At 35.3% G+C, this 16,884-nt stretch overlaps 3 protein-coding genes across 5 annotated transcripts; 1 reads left to right on the top strand and 2 right to left on the bottom strand.

Annotated features, from left to right (window-relative positions):
- Positions 1 to 2,592: 2,592 nt before the first annotated feature.
- On the top strand, positions 2,593 to 4,894 carry LOC21406105 (expansin-like B1). Its single transcript, XM_010112204.2, has 5 exons — positions 2,593 to 2,771; positions 2,879 to 2,985; positions 3,390 to 3,571; positions 3,750 to 3,882; positions 4,688 to 4,894. The coding sequence occupies exons 1-5, from the start codon at positions 2,621 to 2,623 to the stop codon at positions 4,892 to 4,894; spliced, it is 780 nt and encodes a 259-aa protein (XP_010110506.2). The 5' UTR covers positions 2,593 to 2,620.
- Positions 4,895 to 5,281: 387 nt separating this feature from the next.
- On the bottom strand, positions 5,282 to 16,409 carry LOC21406104 (BUD13 homolog). Of its 3 annotated transcripts, XM_024174869.1 has the most exons (11): positions 16,265 to 16,284; positions 15,959 to 16,177; positions 9,936 to 10,161; positions 8,855 to 9,706; positions 8,634 to 8,766; positions 8,039 to 8,106; positions 7,897 to 7,958; positions 7,120 to 7,223; positions 6,059 to 6,131; positions 5,801 to 5,981; positions 5,282 to 5,656 (listed from the first exon to the last, which is right to left on the bottom strand). In XM_024174869.1, the coding sequence occupies exons 3-11, from the start codon at positions 10,135 to 10,137 to the stop codon at positions 5,571 to 5,573; spliced, it is 1,761 nt and encodes a 586-aa protein (XP_024030637.1). In that variant the 5' UTR covers positions 10,138 to 10,161; positions 15,959 to 16,177; positions 16,265 to 16,284; the 3' UTR covers positions 5,282 to 5,570. The 3 variants fall into 3 exon arrangements, with proteins under 3 accessions (XP_024030637.1, XP_010110505.1, XP_024030638.1); XM_010112203.2 differs by having other exon boundaries at positions 15,959 to 16,409; XM_024174870.1 differs by lacking the exons at positions 15,959 to 16,177; positions 16,265 to 16,284 and having other exon boundaries at positions 9,932 to 10,033.
- Positions 11,750 to 14,041, bottom strand: LOC21406103 (pentatricopeptide repeat-containing protein At1g32415, mitochondrial). The gene has a single exon (XM_010112202.1). The coding sequence runs from the start codon at positions 14,039 to 14,041 to the stop codon at positions 11,750 to 11,752; it is 2,292 nt and encodes a 763-aa protein (XP_010110504.1).
- Positions 16,410 to 16,884: the final 475 nt, after the last annotated feature.

Genomic DNA, 16,884 nt, shown 5'->3' with positions numbered 1-16,884 from the left:
AGGTGGTAGCCTAGGTATTGCGCATATAGTTCTAAGTGATTTGGCATGAAAATCTAGCTAAACTTATCTACTTATCAATGTAAAACCACTAGCTTGGGACTGGAATTCATAAATATCCATTCCTTGTAGTGCAGTGGAGGTCCCCGCCTCATATAGCAATCAACATGCAATTTTATTCCGAACGATAACTGCTTATGCAAAATGCCTTGCGACCTTTGTGAATGCAACTCTATCATCTAATTGATTAGTTATTATGCCTGCGATGAGTCTCCCTCATTTACGGTCTAAGTTTGAATCCTCACGTCTTCACAAAAAGAGTTCCAGTGACAATGCTCATCTATGAGTGGGTATAAGAGATTAGTGGTCGATGAGTGAAACCAGGATTGTAAACGAGTGAAAAATAGATTTAGACCGTTAATCATGTACTAATAGGACTATTTAATTCCTACAACAGTCGTTAAGTGGGGCATGAGGATACCAACGATTTACTTTTAAAAAAAAAAAAAAAAATAGTAGCTAGAAAGGGCATGGATTGGAGGGCCCCACAAATCCCAAATGGTTTCCATGTCATGGCTGGTGTGGGTCAAGTTCAACAAATTAATTCCTTGTTAGTTTTTTTTTTTTTTTTTTTTTTTTTCCCTAGCTAGATGTCTAGTTCTGTCACCTCAAGCCTGCCAAAGATTTCAAGTCAGATTAGCTGAATTATTCACCAAAAGGAACATATATTTTTTATTGGTGATGAAGAAGTCAATTGGAATGAGAAGGCATGCTTGAATTACAAGTTTATAGCCAAAAAAGAAAAAGAAAATAAAAAACTGATATTATTACGATACTTTTGCTTCAAGTTTATGTGCTTTTCCTTTTCTGCTATTCTTTAATTTACACCAGAAAGTGATTTCTCCACTTTATTTTGTGTGATGTTATTCTTTTTAATTCATAGAAAATTAATGAGAATTCTTTTACAATAGAGTATGAAAAAAATACCAGCATATAGTGTTTTCAATAATTATATCTAACGTTCAGAAATACGAATTTTAGAAAGATTAAAAAAAAAATGGGATTACCTTTTCTCTTATTAAATTCTTGCACAGATTTTTGTACTTTGAGCATGGTTCATGCATGGGGTGCTTCCTTTGGAATTTCCAAATGCAAAAAGATCACAGCCCATGTGTTGATAGCCATAGTGGGAAATTCAGCAGACGCCAAACATAGGATTTTCTCAGTGTATAAGCACCTAACTTCTTCTAATTCCAAATCAAGCAATTCAACTTCAATATTGAGTTTGAAAATTCTCTCTCTCTCTCTCCTGTTAGGCAAGTGTAGAGAGTGATTTCTACAATTGACATGACTGAATTCGGACCAAACAGAGAATTAATATCACGTAGCAGATAATTAAAGTGAGAGAAATTAAATTAGAGACAGAGACACAAGAGATTTATAGTAATTCCCCGATAAATCTAAATACGTCCATTGTAGGGTTTTAGGTGATGATTCTAATACAATATGATTGAGAAAAAAGCAGGAAGAGAGAATAGGAAAATGGTGGAAAATAGCAATAATTTGGGTAAAACTAAGCCTAATCTCCGTAGAAAGCGCTCTGTATGCCTTGGAATACGCGAATGACACTGTAGGAGGCTAGGGCTTGTGGGCGTCAGGCTCTGGGCGTGAATATGCATGAATGAGGGATCAGATTGGCGTGAATTAATCCCCTTTTTATAGGCTTACAGGAGAAAATAAACTTGAAGTTTGAATATTTAAATTAAGATTAAGATAATCACTTTTTTAAAAGAGATATCTGCGTTTAAATGCTTACAATGGTCAAATAGGAGCAGGAAAGTATAAATAATTGAGACAGTTTTGGAGAAACCTTTTCTCATCTTATACAAGCTTATCCGTAATTTGCTTTTGACGTGAGCAAAGGTAACAACTGCAATGTTGTACAATCACTACAGTGAAATATTGCGGACAAATAGGTCATCCTTGTCTATATAGAAAATATTAGGATAACTTAATTTGAATACTTCGCTTGGTTAGCGACAAAATTCACTCTATAATACAGTTTGAATGATGACTTTTTTCCCCTAAAACAACGGCTATATAAGATTGAGACGGGTATATTTAGATAATATTCTTGTCAGAGAGGTAGTACATCCTCACGTAGTATATGAATTTCTTATAAATCAAATGGTTTGTATACTTTGTCCACCATAGTAAGATTAACTCGAATTCAAGATCTTATTGAGAAGAATGAACAACCTTTACCACTCCACTAATTGACCACCACCTTTTTTTTTCTAACTTAATTATAGTTAAGGAATTAAACAAGGGAAACAATGTTACATGACTAGTAGACTTTGAAAGGTCAGAAGGCAGTTTCTCCACAATATTCCGAAACAGGCAAGTCTGTGCAGAGCTAACCGATTATTGACATTCCCAACAGATATCCATTCTCATTCAAAATGAATTCTGGCAGAAATTCAAATTAGTTGGTAAAGTTAATTATCACGTTGAAATTTGGCTCTTTGATTCCCTATAAATTGCAATATCCCGCTAGCTTTCATCATACCAACCCGCCCTCAAGATTTTCTCATTACCATTTTGCTTCATTAGTTGTCTCATAATGGCACCTAATTTTCTTTGGTCTCTCTCTCTCCTTTTTGCAATATTCCTGCTTCAAATGGAATCTCATGTCAAAGCTTCTGCATGTAGTGACTGTTTCATTCAATCTCGAGCGGCTTACTATCCGAATTCTGACGAGCAAGGAACAGATCGTAAGAGAGTTCAATAAGAATAAAAGATGAGAGCATTTATTGATTTTGTTTACACCACTAAATTAAACATACATGCTAACCAATATTCTTTTTCATATGAACTGCAGACGGTAGATGCGGGTATGGCTCGTTTGGAGCAACAATCAACGGTGGAGACGTCTCGGCTGCATCTGATCTCTATCGCGATGGCGTCGGCTGCGGCGCTTGCTACCAGGTGAGTTTGGTTCAAAATATCAAAACATGTCTGCCTTAAAACGAATGCAAATGTTAAGGCCAATACAATATTGTGGCTATATACAATATATTTGACATGTCAATAATGCCATTTTAAATATCATGTCTTTTTCTTTTATTTATCTTAAGCTTTGAAACTTGTACAGAGTTTTAAATTTTTAATAATTAAAAAAAATTAAAACTACCTGCTGTATCTATTAGCAAATGTCAAAAATTAACATTTCAGTATAGCATTGCGCTTTAGATTAAATGCATTAATTAAATAACTTGTGAAAATATACATGTTCCTAGACTTGGCCTATCGATTTTTATGTCAATGGAAAATGATGTATATTTGTACTTGGACTTAAAAAAAAAAATCATCTTTTGATCTTGTTTCACTAGGTGAGATGCACCAACAGTGCCTACTGCTCAGACAAAGGAGCAACAATCGTTATAACGGACCACGGCTCGAGTGATCGGACCGACTTTATCCTGAGCAGACGAGCCTTCGGTCGAATGGCTCAAACCTCTGATGCAGCAGCCTCTTTGTTTTCCCTTGGTGCTGTTGATATAGAATACAGACGGTAATTAAGTGCCTCTTAAAAATACTTGAATTACTCTTTTACATCCTGTATATGGAAAGTTTTCTTGAGCTACAAGTAACAATATTATTTTTACCTCAACTCTTTAATTTTTGTCACATAAGCTATATAACTCATCAAGTTCTCTTTCTTTCTTTTAATTTCTGTCTACAAATTACAGTGTTTCATGTAGCTACCCCAGCAAAAACATTACCATCAAAATAGACGAGAGCAGCAGCTTCCCTAATTATTTGGCTTTTGTGATATGGTATCAACAAGGGAAGAGAGATAACATTGCTGTACAACTTTGTGAGGTAATACATGATCTTCCTTACTAATATTAATTACTTGTGCTTTTATCATGTTAACCAAATAAAAGCTTCAATAAGGACCAATCTCACTAGTATCCCTTAAATTTTGAGACCATTTTCAATTTGCCCTTCGAATTTTAAAATTTTCACTTTACCTTCTGAATTTTAAATTAGTCCCACTTAACCCCCCTGATGGAATTTCTATTAAAATCATACTGAAAAAGAGAGAGTTTAGTGTGTTCACATGGGTCTTTTTTCCGTTTATTTATTTATTTTACATTAGTTTTAATAGAAAGACCACACGATTGCACTGCCTCCCTTTTCTCATATGTTTTGAATAAAAATTCCAACATAAAAGGTTAAGTAAGACTCTAATTCAAAATTTATGAGGTAAAATAAGAATTTTAAAAGCACGAGGCCAAAACTGATGATGACCCCAAAGTACGAGGGGAGTCAATTAGAATAATCTTAAAAATAAATACAAAAAGGATATAAGAATTATTCTTTTTTTTTTTTTTTTGCTAAAAGTATAAGAATTATTCTTTGGTAAGGTATGATACGTACCAGCGGAGTACTATCTTGAATTGTCTAAAATTTTTATGAGGTTATATCAGATTTGCACTCGTTTTTGTTTTGATATAATTTTAATTAAATTTAAAAATTAAAAAACACGCACCACCACATGAGAATGTCTTCCAGCTGCATTCATGCCCTTGTCCTGTAGTTAACATCTGGTTATACCAGATTTAGCGACATTATTAATGTAATTATATATAAATTCTCATTGAAGTCACTTTATAATTTGCAGACTCAGAATTTTGTGTGCAAGCTGTTGGATAGGAGCTATGGAGCAGTATGGACAACAAGCTCACCCCCAAGTGGACCTTTGCAAATAAGAATGCTATTCAGTGATGGTGATGATGGAGATGAATCCTGGGTTGCTCCTGTTAATTACATTCCCCAATACTGGAAAGCTGGAGACACATATGACACTGGGCTACAAGTGGACTTTTAAACAATATGATCTTCAGCAATATATATATATATATATATAGTAATTGGGTTCATTTCTTTTTTTAAAAAAATTTATTTATTTTTCCTCATTTGCAAAGGAATATGACTTAATAAGAGTGGCCATTGAAGTCCTGGATGCAATCATTCTATTTTTTTCATCAACAAATTAAAAACAGATGAACTCTTGATTTGTTCTGAATATTCTGAGTGTCAAGTAATCAATAGAAGGAATAAATTCTCTTTTCTTTTCTTTTCTTCTCTTTTTATTTTATTTTATTTTATTATTTTTTGAAACGCTAATAATCCTAAAACTATCAAGAAAAGACTTGATACTCAGAAATTACAGGAAAAACATTAAAATACAAGAGAAAGAGACAATTAACCTGGAATATCATACTGCTTCCACAAACTATGGACTCAAAATTAAAGCCATAATATTCAGAAATTACATTAAAAACATAAAATAAAAAAATCATCCCATTTCCCTGCTGATGCACATATAATTGATAATAACATTATATAAGGTCCAATATTCTTGGTTCCAACTCAATTAGCCGCTTGGTCGCAATCTCACCAAAGTTCTGAATTTGAGTGGTTTCAGATTACAGAATAACACATCTTGCTTGTTGAGGACGGCCACCATAAATCTACCAAAGAGAACAGAAGTAAATTTGTATTCACATATCAGAGACAGACCAAAGATAAGCTTCCCTTTCCGTAGCTCGTTTCTCGTTCATCCTTTTGAATAATTCTTTTTCATATCCTACAAAACACAAGCAAAAGATATTACCAGATATTGTTTGACATATATGTATTTGTATATAGCTGTCACCTCAGCTCTAAGACATTCCCATTACGAGGACCAAAAAGTGAAGCAAAAGCGGCAGAATAAAGGAACTGAACCAACCACTACTACGATCAACGCCGTCCCAGTGTCTTCCTGGTTTTATACCATAGCGATTTGGTGCGGCATCTAATCCTCTTTTTAACCAACTATGATTTGGGATATCCTGAGGAATGATAAATCCAGATTCCTTCATCTTTTCACTATCACCCAAATTAGGCAGCACAGGTTCAGATTGCTTTCTCTGCCATATGTAAAAATGACCACAATCAGTTTACGGGAACCACAACTGACCAAATAAGCTATAGTAAAATATAATACCTTCACTAAATGTGCCATGGGGTCACCCCATCTTACTCTCTCTTTCAGCATTTTGTCGAGTTCGGGATCATCTCTGCAAATGATATACAATACTATGAGAAAGTTTGCTACATCTAGAAGTCAAAAGCATAAGTAAATTTGCTAAATCTAGAAGTCGAAGCACTTTGATGTAGGACTTCCTTAGTGAATTAGGGAATTTGTGTTTTGTTAGGACCTCTATATGGTTGCAACTTATAATTAGTTGGAGTCTCCAATCTTATTTGCTGTTCTACAAAGACTAAAAAATACATTAATATGAATCCTAGTAAAACATAAAACCTCTAATCCTATATGCTGTCCTACATCAAACTTTTTGTGCATTTTAATGAACATAAAGACCAAGCCAGACTAGTGAAACATTCAAGGTACAAGCTGAAAAGAAAATTAAAATGAATAAATTAACAAAGAAATCCAAAGATGTGAATTATCAAGCATTTCCATAATAAATTATTGCAGCCAAATTGCAGGCAACTGTCTCAACGAAAGTGTATAACATACTGCATGGAAGACAACATTTCAAACTTCGTTTCTGACCAGAAAGCAAAAGGAAAATGGAAAAGTAAAAAATATCTTCCAACGCAAAATGAACTCGATAATTAAGCAGAATAAATGCATGCAGACCTTTGACAAACTAAACTTTCATTTCTAGTGAACCTCAAGACATAAAAAATTGTCATTTCTAACAAACGTGACTTTGAAATAAGCATGAAAAACCATAAACTAAATGCTCTACAATATGACGTAATAAGTAAGAATTAAAGTTTTCCCTGCTTTAATTGGAAAATAATAGGGAACTTCACCATAAAGCTTTTTTTTTTTTTTCTCTTTTTCAAAACAAGAAACGATTATGTTGGTGATCAAAATAAATACTTCCTCGAAAAAACCAGAAAACAAAATCAGAGAAGAGCTACATAAGGGAGCCCAACCCCTAACTAAGACTGAGAACAACGGACTGCCAAACTCACGGGAAATAAATTAAAGACTATGATCTATAATATAATCATTATATAAATTAAATCTACCTGCTCTGTGCAAACGGTTTGTCCTTCTCAAGTTCTAGTTCTTGCAGCCTAGCCTCAGCTTCCCGCTTCTGAGCCAAACCTTTGCCCCATTCCAATTTAATCTCCTGAAAGATGCAGGATAATAACCATCAAGGCCGAATAAATTCTCGAGGGGACAAAAACATTATTTCATAAAAGTAAAGCTTTAAATCATAGCAAACAAAAGGTCAAACTGCCATAACTTTAAACCAAGAAACAGTTCCATTGACACAGTACTTTCGTAATGTACTCTACATTAAATACATTAAATTAATTGCTCACTCAACCCAATGCCTTCAGTCATGAAGCATTTTCGTCCTAAAAGCAGAAAGGAGAAAAATACCATATCATCAAAAACCTAACAAGCTACAATATTCATCACAAACACATTTTTGGCCTCATTTACTTGCCAAGGACAATTTCAAGCAAGAGATTTATTGTCATACGGTTGTAAGATCATCACGCAGCATCACTTCAGTTCTACCACTTCTATATTAAGTGAAAAAGAAACGGAAGAATAACATTTGAAGAAATCTAGATGTTTGTGAAATAACCTCAGTTATGTTTCAAATGTAACATAAGACAAACATATAAAAAGTCGTACTTGTACAAACTACAACGATGAAAAACAAAAGAAAAAAGATGATACAAGAAAGGTTTTAGCCCAGCATGTAAAGGTAGCAAAGTCAAAAGAACAGGCCAAATTGATGAGAAAAACAAAAACTACAATGAAATACGATAATGGATATTAGGATGTACCTTGGGCTTTTCTTCTACTTTTCGTTGTGATTTCAAAAATTCCTCCTTTGTTATTCGTTCCCCTACAACATGATAAGCGAGACTTGGATAAAACATACATGCGCGAGCAAATTAAATAGGAGGAAAAGAAAATTTTCCTGACCTCTTATCTTATCCCGATATACAGGTTCCGCACCCCGACCGCTTATAGAAGGGTCCATATCTTGGAACCTACAGAAGTAAACATGTGTCAGGACAAGAACATAAGCTCTTATCTACCAAAAAAGTATCGTCGCAAACATCTTAAGAGCTAGGAGTCTGATAGGATCCTATCTAGAAACAGAGAAATTGAACTTAAAAGACTGAATCTTTATTGAAGAAGATGAATTCATTTCAGTACAATGAGCAAACCCTAACAATGGTGGGCAACTAAAACTCTTATATATACTACTAATCCTTCTAAGAAACTCTAACTAACTACTAAGTGCTAACCAAATTCTAAACTACTACTTCCCTTAACCAGCAAGTCCTATCAGAGTCATTTCCAACTTGTGTTCCAACCTTATTCGAGAAATGATGTGAGATTATTTGGAATACTAACCATTGTTAACATGCTTGAGAGGGGAAAAAATGAGAATATGGGAACACACTTTATCATTGACTACTAACTTGTCGTAGTTCAAAATCAATAAACTTAAGAGATACAGAACTTTCTTCGGAGGAGTGGATGAAAGTCCACAAAACAGGCAAATGTTTACCTCAACAAATCTTGCTTCTTAGTTCTAACAATTTCTTCCCTGATGTCTGGACCTGAAATCAGACCAGTTTTTCGCTGTTCTCTTGTATCTGAAACAGACACTTCCTTCTTATTTTTCCTTGGTGGAGAAAGATCTGAAACAAAAATGCACATAAGCAATAGGTTCCAGTTGAATTTCTATGTGATTGTTGGAATGAAAAAGAAATTACTTAAATCCCTTACCATCATTTCTATTTTTCCTTGGAGGTGAATGGTCAGAACCAAGTGAGCCACGCAAGTTGGCTTGATGTGGAGAATCACGGCGACCCCCGCGAGGAGGAGAAATATCATTGCAAGCCACAGAAGGGCGCTCGGATTTCATTTCAGGTTCCGGTGACGGAGTATGGTGGCGCTTCTGTCGTTGCCGAGGCGGTGACAAATCGACGTCTTCGTTAACAGGTCTGCTATAATGTTCAGGTGAAGGTGTGTCGTTTTGGGCCCTTCCACGCCGAGGAGGTGACAAATCCAGATTTTCCTTTATAGGTTTTCTATCAGGTGAAGGTGAAGGTGAAGGTGTGTCATATCGGGCCCTGCCACGCCGAGGAGGTAATAAATCCAAATTTTCCTTGACAGGTTTTCCATCATGTTCAGGTGAAGGAGTGCCATTACGAGCCCTTCCACGCCTAGGGGGCGAGAAATCCATATCCTCCTTTCTAGGTTTTTCACCATGTTCTGATGACTGCGTGTCAATTTGGGCCCTTTGCTTACGAGCTAAAGAAAAGTCGATATCCATTTCAGGGGATGGTGTGTGATGCCGCCTGCCCCTCTGCCATGGTGGCGACAAATCACTACCTTCTCCAGAAGCTGAAGGCTTCAATCCACGTTTTGGTGAAGGAGTGTCATTTCTGGATGTCCTTTTACGCAGTGGAGATAAATCAGAGTTTGAATTATTTATATTCGAACATTTCGGAGAGAGTGTAACCCAACCACTTCCATCCTCTGATATCGACTTTAAACCACGTTTGGCCCTTAGCAGCTCAAGCCTCCTCATTCTTTTAACCTCAATATCTTCATAAACTTGAGGCTTCTCTTCATCTACAAAGGATCAACATGGTTCATTTCGATTTGTTTTTTGATAAGAAAGAAGACTTCATAAATTAAATAGATTAAAGAGTGTACAACAGAGGACAAGGAATCCTCCAATAAAATAAAAGAAAAGAAAAATTGACGTTTCAACTACCAGCTGAATCAATCTTACACAACAGACCCTGTAATTTCAACTACATTTTGACCCAAAAAAAGAAACTGATAAATCATTACCTACCAGCTGAATCATTGTCGTTTTCTTCTTCAAGAACTACTGGTTTTTGCCAAACTGGATCTTCATCCACGACCAAAACACTCGTGGCATCTGGCTTAGCTTTCTGCCTCTTCTTCTTCTTCTTTTTCTTTTCCTCTTCGTTATTGGTCTCGTACCGTTTCAAATATTCCTTGAGGGACTTCGATCCAAAACTCTGAGCCGCCATTTTCACTTAATAGCAACAATTTTTCTGTTCAACGATCAAATAGGTCACACTTCAGAGAATAAATATCGCGCAAATACATACATACATAAAAATAGTCCCAAATAAGCAACCAAGGTTTTCGACGAGAAATTAAGAAGAAAACATTGACGTAATGTCATTTCAACTTTCTCATCTCTTTTTCATGTAAAACTTCCTATTCACTAATTAAGATAATCCTAAGTCCTATCCATATAGTCAGTTCCTACTCCACCATCTAAATTTAATGTACTTGAGAAATTCATTGGGGATTCAAAGCACAAGGATTTTTGGTTTTAAACTAATCAGAGACAAAACCAAAGTATTAAAGAGGGAAAGGAAGGTCTCTTTGAGTGAGTCAAGCTACCAAAAGCACGAAAAGGTAAACGACAATAACAACAATAACAACAATAATAAATTCATTCTACAAAATTACGAGTCCTCTTCTAAGTAAAACACCGACTCAAATCCAAAAAACACGGATTGAAATAAAACAAGAATCCTAATAAAACATGAAGCCTCCAATCCTATATGTTGTTCTACATACTATTTGAGAATTTTAAAATTAAAAACAGTTATAAAATAGCTGCTTAAACACCAGGTAGGACAAGGGAAACATTCATCGTACAAGCTGAAACGAAAAATCAAATTGATTAACCAAAAAAAACCAATGATATCAATTATCAAATATTTGATTAATAAAAACCTTTGCTGCCAAAAGGCAGGCATCTGTTTCAATGAAAGTGTATATAAAATGACGCATGTAAGACAACCTCCCATACTTTGTTTCTGACTAGAATAAAAAAGTAACCAAAAAAAAAAGATCTTCCACTGCAAAAATGAATTCCATAATCAAGTAAAAAAAGTACGTGCAGATTTTTAGAAGTTAGAACCATCACAAACCACACACAATGTCATTCCTAGAACACATGATAACATATAAAAATTGCCGTTTCTAGCAAACATGGAGAAAACAAAAAAGCTTCTTATAAAGAAGGAAGAATAAATAGTTCGCAACCATAGATAGCTATATGGAATGCGCAGAAAGCACAGCAATTAGCATGACTGTGAACCAACTATGAAATTGCCATAAGCTAGCTGAACCGTATACAATATGATGTAATAAATAAGAGCCCAAGTTTTTCCCTGCTTTGAACTAGATAGTATAGGACACTTGACCACGCAACATCACAATAAGTAAATAAAATTAAGGACCTATTATATAGGTAGTATCTGCCTGCTCCAGCCAAACAGTTTGTCGTTCTCAAGTTCTAATTCCCACAGCCTAGCTCAGCTTCTCTCTTCTCAGCCAAGTCTTTATCACATTCCAAGTTAATCCCCAGACAAATGCAGGACAATAAGCACCAAGGCTAATAAAAATCTTAAGGGGATAAAAAACAATAAATTCATAAAATTAAAGCTCTAAATCATAGCAAAACATAGGAGAAACTGGTAAACAATTAACCCAATAAATATGCGAGTTTTCTTTTTTTTTTTTAAATTTTGCAGCCCAAATAATTTGAAATATCTCTAAACTACTACAAAGCTGCATTTCTCCATACAAGTTGTGCAGATATCCAAATGAATCTATAAATTTTCAAATGTAAATTCCCAGTTGTAATGTTTTACCAAAGGTCCTGAATAATAGCAACAACATGTCATCCACTTCCGGTTTTACTTTATCTCCTGAGAGAAACACATGAACTCTCCCTGACAACAGTATCCAGCTACATCCAGGAACCTTTCTCATGCCTCTTAGTCTCATCTCCTTCCTCAACATTTCCTCTTCTACATGCTGATTGTTTGCTGCATAAATGTTACAAAGCACCACATTGGCAGGTGCATTTAGAGATTCCAGTTCAAATAGCCGTTGCGCTGCATGACTAGCAACCTCAGCATTTGTCTCGCCTAACCCACAAATTCCAAGCAATGCCCCCCAAACAGCTGGCCCTGGTTTAAAAGGTAGCCTGGAGACAAAATCGTATGCTTCCTTTACTTTCCCAGCTCTCCCTAAAAGATCGATCATACAGATGTGATGTTCTAAACTTGGCTGAATTGCATAAACATTGCTCATGGCATTGAAAAATTCCCACCCTCTACGTAAAAGTCCTGCATGGCTACAAGCAGATAGAATACCCAAAAAGGTCACTGAGTTTGGGAGCGTCCTGGATCGCACCATAGCTCCAAAGGTCACAAAAGCTCTGTTTGCAAGCCCGTGATTTGAAAACCCAATGATTATGGAATTCCACGAAACTACATCCTGAAAAACCATATTTGAGAATATGCTATAGGCAGCATTTATCTCTCCGCATTTAGCATACATAGAGATAAGTGAATTATCAATAATCAAATCGAACTTATATTGTGTTTTTAATGCCAGGCCATGAAACTGCCTTCCAGTATCAAGATATGCCATAGCACCCATGGCCCCAAGAAGAATACAATATGTTGAACCTAATGGCGAAACACCTTGGACCCTCATCTCCGAAAATATATTTGTCGCTTCTGTGAAAAGCTCATTGCGCGCAAGGCCTGAAATCATCGTAGTCCATGCTATTGCATCTTTGTCCGGCAGGTTCCAGAATAGATGACAAGCTTTAGACACTTCTCCGACACTGAAATACCCACCAATCATAGAAGTCCAGGAGACCTTATCTCGGATTGGTGCTTTCTCAAACAAAGTTTGAGCCCTATTTAATTGTCCAATCTGAATATAACCATTGATCAAATGGTTACAAGATTGAATGGAAAAGCTCTTTAAATTTTTGGTAAAAATAAATTCCGCAAAATCCATGTTACCAAATGCAGAATACATGTGAACAAGGCTCTTACCTAATCTGTCATCATAATCTTCCTTGTCCCAACCATTAATAATTAATTGAGCATGTAATTGCTTACCAAGAGAAGAGAAACTCGCACCAGCACATGCATAAGCAAGTGATATAAAAGTCTCTACATTTGGTTTCATGTTAGTGCTTGCTTTCCATTCAAGAAAAACCAACAGGGCTTCTTTATGGAAGCCATTCCAAGCAAACCCACCAATCATTGCCGTCCAAGAAACAACATTCCGTTCAGGCATTGCTCGAAACAAAGAATACCCCTCATCCACGTCGCCAGACCTACAATAACCAGATATCATGCTAGTCCAAGTAATGACATTCCTATCTTGCATCTCATCAAATAGAAGCCTTGCTTCTTCCATTCTACAGTTTTCTGTGTACCCTGCAATCATAGCATTCCAAGAAACTATATTTCGTGTTGGCATTTGGTCGAAAACTATCCTTGCTCCCTCTAAATCCCCATTCTTAATCAACTTGGAAACCATTGAATTCCAAGAAACTACACTCCTTTCAGGCATCACATCAAATAACCTCAAAGCCTCATCAATCCTCCCAACATCTGCCAATCCACAAAGCATCGACGTCCATGAAACGACATTCTTTTCCGGCATCTTCTCAAAAAATTGAAAAGCCTCGTATAACCTCCTAGACTGCACATACCCTGATAACATGGCATTATACGTAACAATGTTTCTCTCAGGCATGATATCAAATAAATTTCGAGCCTCATTAACCCAACCACATTTCGAGTATTTTGTGAGCAGTGAAGTCCAATGAACGACACAGCTATGACCATCTCTACCAGACAATTTGTCGAGCAACTTGCGGGCATCATGAAGTCTGTTTTGACTTAGGCACTCAAAAAGCTGTGACTGGTCAAAAGTAAGCCTAAAAGAAACCTGGGTTGCATAACAACTGAGGCTGAAACTACAGCATTTAAGTTTGTGGTTGGTTCGTGCGAAATTGAAAGAACAGATTCTGGGGATAGAGACGCGCATCAACTGTTTTTCAAGAAAGTGTTGTACTGATCCTAAACTGGAAGCTGCCATTTTTCACTCAATAGCAACAAACACTCTGTTTTTTTTTTTCTTTCTTTTGAGAAGAAAGAAAGTATCAAAAGATACAATCCATGGTGGAAAGAAATCCAACCAAATGTCTTTTTCTATCCAAAGAGCAAGTAAGAATAAATCATGTGATGTTAAGAAAACAACACATAAGATTTATTTAACTGCCTGGAAGAAGAATAAAGACATAAAGATTATAAGATCAAAGAGGCTGTCGAAGATACCATTTCGAACCTACAAAGTATATAAATATATGAAAAAGTATAAAAATACTAGATTATTGAAATTTTAAGAAAACAAGAGGGATGAATTTATCTTATATTGAGATAGGATTGCAATGACTTCAGAATATGAGTTAAGCAAAGATGTTAATAAGGATATCAGGATTTACATTCAACCAAAGTTGAATGCTAAACCTCAGTTAAATTACCAGCATATGTAGAGGATTGCAATATTCAATTGATTTTGATTTTTTTATTTACTTTATTTATATTTATATTTATATTTATTTATGTAAGAGGTAGTAAAGAAGGACTTCCTTACTAGCCTCTTTTTAATACATAGCAAAGTAAAACACTTTTAAGGAATCAAAACCACTAAAAACCAGTAGTAAAAATAAGACTAGTTGTGATAAGATATAAGGGCAGTTATTGACTTTTGAAATATAAATGTAACCGATGAAATGTAGTTATCCTAATACGGGAGAAATTTTGAAAATGTTTTGAGAATGAAACGGAGGGAAATTTTTTTAATAATTATTCAAAGGTAATTGTCTATATTAGCAAACATCTGCCATCAGGATAATAGTAATAAGATTTAACATTAAAAAGAGATTAAAATATATCTTTTAGTGAATTATGAAGATGAGAAAGAGTGACTTATGAGGAAAAATTTTTATTTTTAAGGACTTATGAGGAAAGTTAGGTAATGTAGCATTTAGAAAATCATTAGCTTTTATTTTATTTAATGCTAAGAACTAAATATAATGATGATAAAAACATACAGATAGACAACAACATGTGTAGCAGAATGGAGTCAATTGGAAAAATCAATTAGATAAAGGAACAAGCATAAAACCTTAGCATAATGACACAAGTGCAGAAAGCCAGAAACTAACTGAAGAAAAACCTAGATAAACAAGGATAAACTCAAAGATATTTCAAGAAAAAAAAAATGCTATATAGTGGAAATACATATGGATTACAGAAGAAGTTCCAATCAAATCTAGTTACCAAACAAAGAAAGAGGAAAATAATCCTAATCTATACAAATCATCAAAAACCATTCACGCAGTACTTAATACAAACACTTGATCTATATCATATTCAGGTCAGTATCAATACTACTATACTATTATAGTATAGACGTAAATTAGTCAGGAAAACATAAAAGAAATTGTAGAACTCACTACTTTCTAAAGTAACGGGAAGATAATCAATACAACATACTAAAACAATCAAATTATGCAAAGTAGTACCCTACTCTAATTGAATTACCCAAAGAAAAAGCAAATTTACACAAACAAACTTCTGAATGTCAAAAACAAATTCTTAAAATAAAGCAAAATATGAACAAGTAATGATAAGAAATACTTGTAAATCCATGAGATGAGACCCAAACCGAGAGGATCCAATTAGTGATTAAAGGCAATGCTGCAATAGAACCGTACAGAATCACTTCCAATCAAGGGAGATCGGAGATATCACTCAGCAACAAACAAGAGTTGAACACAACTTTCAAGATAAAGTAACGAATTGAAAGGTAAAGTAGCATATATATTTTCCATAGGCAGGCAGAAGAGAGGACAAAATTGATTAGACAGACAGAAAAACCACCACAAAGGTTATAAGAAAACGGTTACAAAGGATTCATATATGGAAGAAGAGAGAGAGAGAGAGAGACCTTTTAAAACTCAGGAACGCAGGGACCAGAATGAGAGCAATCGAAGGTGACGTTACTTCCCCGAGGGTTTCTTTGAAACTCAGCAGAACTCTACCCTCAATTCCTCCGATTTCATTTGTGCGAATTAGGGCGGGAACGGAAAGTATTATTCCGAGATCAAAGAACTTTACCAGATTCTTAGACGAGAGCAGGGAAATCAAAGAAGAAGATTTGCTGCTGCTGTAAATGTAATGGGAACCTTTGTTGTTGTGTTTCTGAGTTTGGCTGCAAATGTAATGGGAACAAAATCAGAATATGTAACAGTACCGGAGACGAGGCGGGGCGGCGGCGCGGGATGGCAACGGAGCTGCGGCGTGGCGAGGCGAGGCGACAACAAACGCTTGCGTTTGGGAGTTAAGGGTTAAGGGTGCGAATGATGAATCTGAATATTGTGGCTGAATGGGGGAACTTTCTCGGCTAGCATGTTATTTTTTTTATTTTTTTATTAATTTACCTCTTCTTCGATAGTTTCAGTGGGGCTAAAACGTGTCGTTTAAGGTTATTATAGTTCTCAGTTATGTCGTTTATAGGTTGTTTTTAAAAATAAAATAAAAAATTGTGTTGGAGGATTCAAACTATGTGATTCGAACCATTTTCGATTTATGTGTATTTTTTATGAGAGAAAATACTGTAACGAACCACGAATCATGATTCGAATCAGGAAACGAATCCCTCTACCAAACACCGTATAAAATGATGTATTCGTTGGCCCTTCAAAAAGTAAATATGATGTATTTCTTCCAAAAAAAAAATCCAGAGTTAAAAGATACATTTCCCATCGGTTCATTGTAAAAATTTCATATTAGATTATTCATCAAAGGGTTTTATATATCAAACGCACACAAAGGCTTCAAATGGTAATCACCACACTGGCAGCTACTCATATA

This window comes from Morus notabilis, unplaced genomic scaffold (assembly GCF_000414095.1).
Source record: "Morus notabilis unplaced genomic scaffold, ASM41409v2 Scaffold135, whole genome shotgun sequence".
Classification (NCBI taxonomy): domain Eukaryota; kingdom Viridiplantae; phylum Streptophyta; class Magnoliopsida; order Rosales; family Moraceae; genus Morus; species Morus notabilis.
The sequence above is the reverse complement of the archived record's forward strand: the minus strand, read 5'-3'. Positions and strand labels throughout refer to the sequence as shown.

Coding starts and splice junctions, on each gene's coding strand:
- LOC21406105 (XM_010112204.2), top strand. CDS start 2,621: ATGGCACCTAATTTTCTTTGGTCTCTCTCTCTCCTTTTTGCAATATTC. Junction 2,986..3,389: donor GCTGCGGCGCTTGCTACCAG/GTGAGTTTGGTT, acceptor TTGTTTCACTAG/GTGAGATGCACCAACAGTGC. Junction 3,883..4,687: donor TTGCTGTACAACTTTGTGAG/GTAATACATGAT, acceptor TATAATTTGCAG/ACTCAGAATTTTGTGTGCAA.
- LOC21406104 (XM_010112203.2), bottom strand. CDS start 10,137: ATGGCGGCTCAGAGTTTTGGATCGAAGTCCCTCAAGGAATATTTGAAA. Junction 9,707..9,935: donor AAACGACAATGATTCAGCTG/GTAGGTAATGAT, acceptor GATCCTTTGTAG/ATGAAGAGAAGCCTCAAGTT. Junction 5,982..6,058: donor CCATGGCACATTTAGTGAAG/GTATTATATTTT, acceptor TACATATGGCAG/AGAAAGCAATCTGAACCTGT.
- LOC21406103 (XM_010112202.1), bottom strand. CDS start 14,041: ATGGCAGCTTCCAGTTTAGGATCAGTACAACACTTTCTTGAAAAACAG.